This window comes from Sylvia atricapilla, chromosome 6 (genome assembly GCF_009819655.1).
Source record: "Sylvia atricapilla isolate bSylAtr1 chromosome 6, bSylAtr1.pri, whole genome shotgun sequence".
Classification (NCBI taxonomy): Eukaryota; Metazoa; Chordata; class Aves; order Passeriformes; family Sylviidae; genus Sylvia; species Sylvia atricapilla.
The window spans coordinates 36,641,208-36,652,349 of record NC_089145.1 but is presented as its reverse complement, the minus strand read 5'-3'; the positions used below and the strand labels follow the sequence as shown (position 1 = coordinate 36,652,349).

The window sequence follows — 11,142 nt, the reverse complement described above, 5'->3', positions numbered from 1 at the left end:
CCAGGTGGTGGCACATTTGTAAGGACACATTTGTAGGACACGTAGCCACGACAGCGTCATCGCTCTGCCTTTACATTGAGAAAAACAGAAGAGCCACGTCATGTGGATGTTTCTGAAATGACAAAATCAGGGAAGAGCGAATGTGGCCGGGAATAAACAAGGAAACAGAGTTACCCAGCATGTTTCCTTTGCCAGGAGCATGACCTTGTCCCTGCTGGGAAATGACCATTTGTGAGAAGGGAACCTTGGCTGCCTCCAAAAGACACTTGGAAGCAGAAGGGGATGAAGAGGTGGGGGATTGGAATGAGATGGTCTTTAAGGTCTCTTCCAACCCAAACTATTCTGCAATTCCATGATTTTGTTAGGTAAAGAGATTGCCAACCCCACATGAAGAGTGGTACCAGTGGCAGTGGTTTGGAAGGGAGAATATGGGCTGGGAAGTGTTGAAGCCATAAAAAGTGGAGGGAATAACAAGCATCTGCATTTCTCCTTTTTGGCTGGATTTTTTTCCCCTGAAACCTCATCCTTCCTAAGAAAGAAGCTGCAGAGAGGGAATATCAAGACCAAGGTGAAGCAGAGAGGTGACAGGAGCCTGCTCACCACCAGGTCAGAGCATGTTGTGCTCAGAGCATTTGAGGAAACAAAGCATTTGTTTACACAGAGATTCGGGGAATTTCTCTGCCTCTGTGTATGGAGACAGGCCAGGCACCCAGTCCGGCTGCTTTCCCAGCTCCAGTCACCCAGCAAAGGCACTGAGTTGCAGAGTTCCATGGCTGGTCACCCTGGGAAGAGCCAGTCTGACCGGCTTGCCCAGAGCAGCCAAGCAGGAACACAGGGAACACCAGCTGCTTTCAACAACTGCCCATAACACTTTAAAACCCGAAATAGAGGTCACGAGCTTAAAAAAAAAAAAAAAAAAAAAAAAAAAAAAAAAAAAAAAAAAAAAAAAAAAAAAAAGGGACAAAACAGACTTGGGACAGGGAAATTCTCACTCAGCTTCACCATTGGTTTCCCAAGGATGCCCATGGAGCCATTTCACTGAAAAAGTATCCTGGTTTCCAGGAAGAAGGGGCAGACAGGCTGGGAGCTGCGGCGTGGGCAGGTCTGGTAGGTATCATCCGAATCCCGATGGAAGCGGCCATGCGTTTCGGCACCTTATTTGGCTATTGCTGCTCGTAGGGAGCGAGGACTTGTTGCAAACAGTGGGAAGAGCCCTGGGGATGCTTGGCTGCCTCTGACGCAAGAGCTGCGCCGGTGCATTTTTGACCTTGCTTTGCCTCTCGGCCGAGCACTGCAGCTCAAGGAGCCTCTCCCTCCGCATAGGAAAGGAGCCCCCGGGATGGAAAGGGGCTTCCTCAGGGAAAGGGAAAATCTGCGAGCATGTTTAGGAGCAGAAGGAGCCGGCAGCCTTTCCTCAGCGTGCAGCCAGCTGTACTAAAAGGTTACCAGCTCCACGGGGCCGTATCCAATTGCATCAGCTGGGAACCTCGTCCAACACGCCGGGCTGAGAGTAACCCTTTCTATTTATTGCCCTATTGTTTGAGGCTGGAGGAACACGGAGATACCATCTGGGAAAGCTTTGTTGTTACAGACCAGCTCTCGCCTGCGCTCCGGAGTCACCCTCTAAATCACGCTCCGGCTTCCACATTTGGGGGGATGGAATGGGGGTTCCTGTGACCAGGGATTGAGGCCCCACGAGGGTGCGAAGTGGGGAGGTCACCTGCTGCAGCGTCACCCAGTTTCACTCTGGCAGCATCAGCCACGTTAGCAAAAATCCTTGGATAAAACCTGGCTAAGTCTGCCCAGAGTGACCTCAGGAAAGGTTTTATTAATTATATTAAAGGTTTTATTAAAGATATTAAAGGTATATTAGGTATTAAAGCAGAGAGACAGCTTTGATAACTATCGCCATTATAATGGCAAAGTGAAAAATGGAAAAATGTTACCATCCTGTTAAGAGGTTTTGTTGCCTGTATGGTGCCAAAGCAACCTGGTTTAATGACAGTTGTCCCTGCCCATGGCAGGGGACTGGCACTGGATGGTCTTTAAAGTCCCTTCCAACCCAAACCATGCCATGATTTCATGGTCCTAAAGCTCCCACCGCCATTCACCGGGAGTGTGGGAATGGTGTTCATGGAGACAGTGCCGGGCTGGCTGTGGCAGAGCCATCCCCGAGGCTGCAGGGCGGGCACAGCTTTGCCGGGATGTGACTTCCCATCACCTGGAAAGGGGCAGGATACATCCACAGCGCCTGGACCTCAAACCACAGCCCCTTCCGCGTGTTGGATTTTCAGGAAGCGTGGTTGCTTAGCGGGATGTGTGTATCACTGGGTGGAGGAGCTACAGGAAGCGGATAATAATTTTTTTTTCCTCCATTTGTGCCGGTTCAGACCCTTTTATTTAAAGACAGTTACCATTTCCCATATTCACACAGATTATGAGGATGGAGCGAGCCGACCCATCTCCCAGCCTCAACGGGGGCACGGGCTACTATGCCAAGGTAAGGTTTGGAGGGAAGGATTTTTCCTATGAAGGATTTTTCCTATTAATTTGGGGCCAGTGTTAAAAAACACCCCAAAGGGTGCAGAATGGGTACGGCTGTCACGCGTCTTTGGGACGCCAAGGTTCCGCCAGCACTAGTGGATGCTCTCCGGCGGGCTCCCGAATTTCCCCACGGGACGCCCTGGGACCAGTCGCCAGGAGCTGAGCCGGCCAGGGCTGAGCCGGGCACAGCCGCGCCGGGATGAGATAAACCGGGATGCGCTGAGGCGGGATTAGGTGCGCCAGGCTGGGCAGAGTTGGGCAGGGCTGAGCCGGGCCAGGCTGGGCAGAGCCAAGCTGGGATAAACCGATCTGGGATAAACCGGGCCGAACTGGGATGGGCAGAGCCGAACCGGGATGAGCCAGGCAGAGCCGAGCTGGGATAAGCCGAGCTGGACTGAGCCGAGCTGTGTTGAGCCAGGCCGAGCCTGGCTGGGCCGGGCCGAACCGGGACAATCCCAACCCGGGCCGGACCGATCCCGGCCGGGCCGCCCCCCGGCGGTTCCCGGATGTTGGAGCGGCCCCCCCCCACTAACTCCGTCCTTCGCTTCCATAAAAGGCCAAGGGGCCCGGCAGCCACAGGCGCGTTTTTCCTTTAATTATTATCCCCCTCCTCCTCCTCCTCCCCCCTCTCTTCCCTCCCTCCCTCGCCTCGCTCCCTCCGCCTCCCGCGCTGCTCCTCCCGCGGCGGCCCCTCAGAGCGGCGGCGGCGGCGCGGCCCCGATCCCGCCCCACCGCGCCCCCAGCCCTGCCCCGGGGCGCGGAGCGGGCACAGCCGGGCCCATCCCGCTGCCGCTGCCGCCGCTGATCCCGCTCCCGCTCCGTCCGGCGCAGGAGGCCGGGGCCATGGCGCTGGACGGGATCCGCATGCCGGACGGCTGCTACGCCGACGGGACGTGGGAGCTGAGCGTCCATGTCACCGACCTGGGCCGCGACGTCACCCTGCGGGTCACCGGCGAGATCCACATCGGCGGCGTCATGCTGCGCCTCGTCGAGAAGCTCGGTGAGTTCTCCGGGAGCCCTCGACTCGCCCGGCATCCTCCCAGTGCTCAGCGCCCTGCTCCAGTACTGTGCTGTTAACTCCCAGCACCCTATTCCGGGACTGTGCTCCAGCTCCCAGCACCCTGCCCGGTGCAGTGCCGACTTTAGCAGTGTCTGCACAGTTTAGCCCCCAGCGCCCTGCCCAGTGCAGTGCCTGAGTATCCCAGGTTAGCGCCCAGCACTCTGCTCCAGGATTGTCGTTCAGCTGCCAGCACCCTGACCCAGTACCCTGACCCAGTGCCCTGCTTTAGCTCCCAGCACCCCTGCTGCACTACTTTGCTCCAGCACCCTTCTCCAGGACTGTGTTTGTCTCCCAGCACCCTGCCCCAGCTCCCAGCACTCTCTCCCAGCACTGTGCCTTAGCTCCCAGCATCCTGCCCCAGTACAGTGCCTCAGCACCCAGTGCTGTGCTCCAAGCACACTATCCCGGTACTTTGGCTCCCAACACCCTGCTTCGGCTCCCAGCATCATGCCCCAGTCCTGTGTTTTAGCTCCAGCACCCTCTCCCAGTACTCTGCCTTAGCTCCCAGCACCGGGAGCACCCGAGATCCCCACACCCTGCCCTAGCCCCCCAGCCCAGCCTCTGCACCCTTCCAGGATCTCCCTCTCACCTCCTCCACCAGCCAAACTTTACCTCCCCGGGGCCTCAGCCCCATCCACCGGCTGTTTCACACCCAGGATTTTACACAGGCTTAGGAAACAGCTCCCTTTTCGCCTTGGGGCTGGGGGTTTGTGCGCGCTGCAGAGTTTTTACAGCAAGACTTCATCCTGCAGTTCCGTGCGGGCAAAGCGCTCCCGAGGGCCCGTGGGGCGATCAGTGGGGTGATGTGGGCGAGGGGACCTTGGGGACACGGCGGTGTGCGGTGGCTTTGGGTGCACACCTGGACAAAGAGCCCGTTTGTCCGGGACGCGTGGGAACAACGGGACGTGGCCAGGGCTCGGTCCCCGGCGGCAGCGGGGAGCCCGGCCCCGCCGAACCCTCCTCCCCTTGTCTCTTTATGGCTGGCTGTGTTGACTCAGCGGTACAGCCCGGGCTGATGGCTGTAATTGCTCAAATAAAATATTAATTGCGAGGTCCCGCGCGTGCCTGCGGCTGTGGGAGTAGCGGAGCTGTCAGCTGCAGGTCCCGCTCCGCTGCGGAACCCGCTTGCGGCTTTAAAAAAGCCCATCTTTCCCCCACCCCGTGCTTAGGTTTTGATTTATTAATTATCTGGAGTCGCAGGAAGGAAGGGATGGATATAAATACGCTGGGTTTCAAAAGGAAGCGAGCGCTCGCATCGGAGGGTCTCGTGCTAGAGGTAGCCTGAACTCCCCGAAAACTTGATATTATAATTCTGGTTTTCTTTTTTACTTTAACGCTGGAGGTGCAGAAAGTTTGGCTGAAGTTGAGCACTCTGTGGCCGGGGAAAAAGCAAACCAGCTTTCTAGAGGTGATAAAAAATCCGCCCATGAGTGAAGGAGTGATGCTGGGTGTCGGGAGATGCCGGAGCAGATCCAGGGCCGAAGCGTGTGTGGAAAGCCAGGCATGTGCGCGGGGCCGGAGCCCGGCGAGGACCTAAATTAGCTCCTGACGTAATCCATCCCCCCCTAAATGTTTGCCCAGATCTTCTGCACTTGTTAAATTAGGGATTGTATGAGAGGGAAGGAATGCGGCGGCTGCAGCAGCGTGGGGAGAGGGGATGGAGCTCCCCCGGGGGCTGCCCCAGTGCCTCCCTTCCCGAGATGGTCAGATCCATGGATATCTCTGGCTGTTGCCTTCCCTTTCCCCTTGGCTTTTGTCGCCCAGCCAAGCTATACGTATTTAGTTCCTTTTAATCTTCCTTCGTGTCAGCTCTTCCAGCCCTCTCATTATTTTTATGGCTCCTTTGAGCTCCTGCCAGTTGAGCGGGGTCGGGTTTAGCGGAGCAGGGTGGGATGGGGCTCGTTCCTCATCCTCCCGTGCTCCTCAATGCCTCCCTTCATCCAGCCTCTGCACTGCCTCGTCTCCACATTAATTCATTTTGCAATTTTTCCACATTGAAACCCTTTCCCTGCATTTTTAACCTCTTCCTCCCTGTCATTCCTGTGTTTGATTCCTTACTTCAACAACTTTCAGTGTTAAAAAAAAAATTTATTCTCCTGCCAGGCAGATTTTCTGCTATGAATTTTAAGGAAATTTCCTAAAAATAAAGTTTCCTTGCAGTTTTGTGTTTCCCTGTGGTATCTCCCATGGGCTGTTCCACTTGCACACTGTGGGGAAGGGAAGGAAGGTGGGTCATTGCCTTGGGCTGGGATTTGCCTGTTCCATCCTTTGGGACAAATCCTGCAGGCTTTGGAAAGGAGATTTCTGTGGCCTGCCTGGAGTTTCAGGGAAGTTTAGGACATCAGTGGCAATCTGCAGCAGATCAGCCACACTTTGGTTGTAGGGTGCTGGTAGGAGCTCTTCCCCATCAGTGAACGGGGGGGAAAAATGCCTTCCCTCCTCCCAGCAGCAAGGAGAGCTTGGAAAAAGGAGAAAAAAATCTTGATTTACATCAGCATTTCTTGGTGCTTGTAGGAGAAAGAGTGCAGTAAATATCCTGGTGGGGTGAAGCAGGAGTCCAGCAAAGTCTCTCCTCCTTAACTTCAGCTCTGCAGGTATCCATAAATCCCATGGGCTTGGTCCCTGCCTGCACAGAGTGACTGCAGTCAGACTCTTTGGGAACCGGCAATTAAAATCCGTGGCTGATGCAGGCAGGGATTGGAGGAGGCCCAAGCAGCAGATAGGGATTCTGGTAATTCAAGTGAGTTGCAATGACCTGTTCTCTCCCCTGTTATTCATCACCTGCTGGATTAAGCCACTCCGTGAATTGAGCCGTGCCAAGTTCTTGGCAAAGTCATCCCTAAAAAATAAGCAAAAAAAAAAAAAACAAAACTGCTGAGGTTTTAAGAGCAGCAGCATTTAGTTGTTCTGTGAGGGCTGGGGTCTGTGCTGGAAACTCCTGGTGCTCTCTCTCAGGGTTTTTTAGGAATTTTGCCACTATTGACTTACAAACAAAAAATAAAGCGAGGTTTAAAATCACTGGGAGCAGAGGAAGGAAGGAAGTGAACGCAGGTTATTGTTGTTGTCAACTTGAGGCTGTTTTAAACACATGGAATTAAAAAAATCCTACTTTTTTTGAAAGGCACTTTGGGAGGAGCTCTGTGGAGTTTATGGAATTCTGTGGAATATATGGGGGATGCTCTGCCTGGTCGTGGGAATAAAGGAATAGCTGACAGAAACAGGGCAGGGGGGACAAATGGTGTCTGGCAGAGGCATAGCCTAAGACAGATGACCTAAATGTGCACTGAGCAGATTCAGAAAGTCCGTGGATAGAAGTTTTGTGATGGAAATGTGGATTTCTCTCTGTGATTCTTTAACAGGCAGTATATGGGTGGGAGGTGACTCCAGCTCCTGGGGTTTGTGGGAGCAACTGAGCACCTTTTTGGGCTTGTACCTGAGGAAAATAGATAAATGAGTGAAAAAAAAAATCCAGAAATATTTGGAATTATAGATGTCCTTCTGGACCAAAAGGGGTTAAGAATGGGTAGTGTGGTGGCATCCCTATTTTAGTGACCTGGGATGGCCAGGAGAGCTGACATGAATAAATTTCGAAGCAAACCCTCTGCCCTCAAACAGGCTGACAATGGCAGGCAGTGATGACATCTCCTGAAGCCTTGGGGTTTTTTTTGTGAATTGAAGCTGGGATAAGGGTTTGTGCAACTGGTTTAACCTCCATTGTTCCCTTTGGCAGCTCCTCCTTTGTCTCCTTTGTCACCTGGGAGAAGGTGGGATGTCACCTGAGGACTGGCACGGAGTTGTCCCATGCAGTTTTGGTTGCAGCACTTAAGGCTCTTTTTCAAAGTGGTTTCAGCCTGCAAATGTGTCTGGGATTCACCCCAGGGGCTCTTTTCACCATCAGATAGACTTTGCTGTGCTATCTTCCAAGGATGTCAGCTCCATTCCTTGCAAGATCAATTCTAAATATTAGTGTTGTTCTGCCTGTGAAGTCTCCTCTCCTTAATGGACCCCTGAAAGGTTTATGAATAAAACACCAACAAAGTGCAGCGTCATTGATTTGCCCAGGTTTGTGTTTGAGGTTTTACAGTGCTTATAAACACTCCAGGCCCTTGTGAGACTCGCTGGGAAAATTTTTTGCCTTGCAACTGGAATGAACTCTTGGAAACAGCTTGAGGCTATGGGAGAGAAATACAGAGTCCATGTCCCATCTCATTCCTCTTGTAAACACAAGGCAGGAGGAGGCTGCAGGGCTTGTCTTGTAGGTGGCTTGTTCCTTGTGCTTTGGACTTTGCTGAAATTCTGCTTCCAGATTTGGGGACACCAGCACTAGGAAGGACATGGAGCTGCTGGAGAAAATCCAGAGGAGGCCATGGAGATGCTCCAAGGGCTGGAGCCCCTCTGCTCTGTAGCCTAGGCTGGGAGAGCTGGGAAGGTTCACCTGGAGAAGATTCCAGGGAGAGCTCAGAGCCCCTTGCAGGGCCTAAAAGGGCTCCAGGAGAGCTGGAGAGGGACTGGGGACAAGGGATGGAGGGACAGGACACAGGGAATGGCTTCCCACTGCCAGAGGGCAGGGATGGATGGGATATTAGGAAGGAATTCCTCCTCTGTGAGTGGCTGGCCCAGGGTGTCCAGAGAAGCTATGTCTGCCCTGGGATCCCTGGAAGTGTTCTAGGCCAGGTTGGATAGGGCTTGGAGCAGCCTGGGATAGTGGAAGGTGCCCGTACCCACAGAATGAGATGGGCTTTAAGTTCCCTTCCAACCCAAACCATTCTGGGATTCTCTGATGTAGCCACACTTTCCCAGAATTAGGTGTCTGAGCATCAGTACCTGGTGCCATGTGTGACTCAGGGCATTTCTCCAATCTGTGCCCACGATGTCACCCGGGCACATTCACTTGGGACACCCACAGGTGCTCATCTGTCCCGTCTGTTGCCACTTGAGATGAGAGGGATATTTTTTCTTCAAAATCAGCACTGGTCACTCCTCAGTGTTGCTTTTCTTAGTGAGTGACAGCCATGAGAGGACTCCAAGTGTTAATTCAGTCCTTGGGGAGGTGTTTGTGTTCCCTGTGGGGCTGAGTGCTGAGAGCTTGTCCCAGATAATGTCACAAACAGGGATGGTGTTTGCTGTGGTTCGGGCAGGCACTGACCCACTCCAGATTTCCCTGGAAAATTTCTTCCCAAGCTTTTAAACAGCAAAACTTGTACAGCTGGCAGGTGGTGGGATGGTGAGCCCAGAGGGGGATCTGGCACCTGCTGAACACCAAAGTCCCCCTGCTCCAGATTCAGGCAGGATTTTGAGCTGTTCTGAGTTGGAATTGGTGACCTGCTGGATGCTTCCACTTCAGCAGCATCCTCAAGGAGATCAGCTCCCATTCCCTGCATTTCCATATTGCCACTTGATTTATCCCTTCACCTGTGGCCTGTGCTGATCCTCACTTCTCCAAACAGCACATTTCAGTGACATTTAAGTGGCAGCGTGCCAGTGCTGTGGACACACACCCCAGCCATGCACATTGATCTGTGAGGGACTGGCTCATTCCTTTACATCCAGCTTTGGACTCCAGGAGACTCCTACGTGGGCTCAGATTGATCGTGGCTCAAATAAAGTCCTCTTTGTGAGCCTGAGTGGAATATTCAGCTGAGCTGCCAATGACAGAGGGATTCAGGGTGAGGGGAGGTAAAAGTCACATAAAGGCAGCTCCAAGCTGCAGTCACAGCAATTAATATTTGTACTCAGAGTGGTGATGATTCTTTAGGGGTCAAGACAATTAAGATTTTTTTTTTTTATTCTGTCACTGTGAGCCATTCAGATTTGGCTGGAAAGAGCTCAGTGGAGCTCACAGGTCCTGGTGAGAGGGGAAGGAGCATGGGGTGGGAGGCTGTGTTGGTGTTCTTGCAGATCCCAGAGCCTGGGTTTGTCACACCACAGACAGGAAATTGTTGGGTTTGCTGCTCCCACCCGGCCCAAATCAGTAGCTTCCTCTTCTAGCTCTCTCAGGTTTTGATTTGACATAAGGCATGTGGGGAAGCTGGTGTGGGGAGCTAAAAAATCATAGAAATCATCATATTCACACACTTCCCCTTTTTTTAAATACTTTTTTTCCTTTCCCTTTTTCTTCCATTTTCCTCTCCATCAGGGCTTGTGTTTCGCCCAGGCATCGGCTGAGTCTGTCTAAACCATACAAAGATTCAAAGAAACTGTGCTCAGAATAGAATCCCTGGAAATGTTCAAGGCCGTGTTGGACTTGGAGCACCCTGGTCCACTGGAAGGTGTCTCTTGGGATGGAATTAAATAGTTTTTAAGGTCCCTCCCAACCCCAGCCACTCTGTGATTCCATGATTCAGCCAACCAGGCACCTGGATTTTAACCCTTGGTCTTTGATGTGATAAAAAAGAAGAAAAAAAAAATTGCGGATAACTGCCTGAAATCGTGGATGTAGGGAATGTTTACTGAGTTGGGAAAGATGAGGGATTGTTTGCACTGCAAACTTCAGTTGTTTCAACATCACCAGGGATACCAACACCACCAGCTCCTGGTTTGGGTGTTGGGGGAGTGTTTTTAGTGGTGGTTTTTCTGACAGATGAGGGGAAGGAAGGAGATTTACAGCCCTAGTGGAGCTCACTGACTGCAGCCCAGCATCCAGCCTTGAGTGTGCTTAGGGTGGAAAGTCTGGTGGTGTGCAAACATCTTGGAGAAGCTGCATTTCTTCCTTCTCATTCTGAAGTGTGAATTAACTGATTGCTTAGAAAGGGACAGAGAAACAAACTGAGCAAAACTCAGCTGGTGGGATTCAGTTCTCGATGTCCCAGTGGCTTTCTGGGGTTTATGGTGTGTAATTTGGAAAAATGCTGAGACCCTGCCCCCTGCAAAATTGCTTTGGATGGAATTTTAGCAGAGTTGCTGTAATTTAGTTTTCTTGCCCAAGTTTGCTTTTGACACATTGCTCTCATCCAGGCTGAAGCTTCTACCAGGTAGAACTGTTGAGACAGACCCTGAGAAGTGCCCAGAAAATCAGAGAAAAGCTTTTTTATTTACTCATTTTTTTTGTTCCTGGAGAACTGATCTTGGTTTTTCTTTTATTCACCCATTTTCCAGCGAGGTTGCAATGCCTCTGGATTCAGCTCCCACTCTGTGGCCATTCAGGTGTGAACCTCAGCTGGGAACTGTGGTCATGGCATGGCCCTGTGCCAGCACTGATCCCACTGTTCCAGACCAGGTGGAGTCTTGGGAGACCTCCACTTTTTGGTAAAACGTGGCTGAATTTGACCAACAGGTTGAGAACGTTCTGGGAGGGAATGCAATAAAAAACCAGCCACACCAGCAGCTGCAGGAACCTTCCCCTTTACAACCTCAGCTGATTTTTAGCTTGTAGAATATCCTGACAGCACCCAAAAAAATCCATCTTGCCAATGGATTTTAAATCTCTCCCCAGCCCATTACACCTGCTTGGCTGGTGGTTGTTTTCTTTCTTCTCCCCTGCTCCCTGTAGGCACGTGTACTTTGGAAGGGTTAATTGCTGAAACTCCAATTAAATTAGA

General features: G+C 52.1%; 1 protein-coding gene across 5 annotated transcripts in view; it reads left to right on the top strand.

The window, feature by feature from the left end:
* Positions 1–1,013: 1,013 nt before the first annotated feature.
* Positions 1,014–11,142, top strand: part of FERMT2 (FERM domain containing kindlin 2) — a 50,118-nt gene continuing 39,989 nt past the window's right edge. For 2 of the 5 annotated variants that reach the window (XM_066321527.1, XM_066321526.1), the window contains exons 1-3: positions 1,014–1,107; positions 2,435–2,500; positions 3,376–3,544. In XM_066321527.1, the coding sequence (XP_066177624.1) occupies positions 2,438–2,500; positions 3,376–3,544 (232 nt within the window). In that variant the 5' untranslated portion in view covers positions 1,014–1,107; positions 2,435–2,437. Of the gene's footprint in view, positions 1,108–2,434; positions 2,501–3,247; positions 3,545–11,142 lie in introns of those variants that run through there. The other 3 variants (XM_066321529.1, XM_066321528.1, XM_066321530.1) reach the window with 2 other exon arrangements.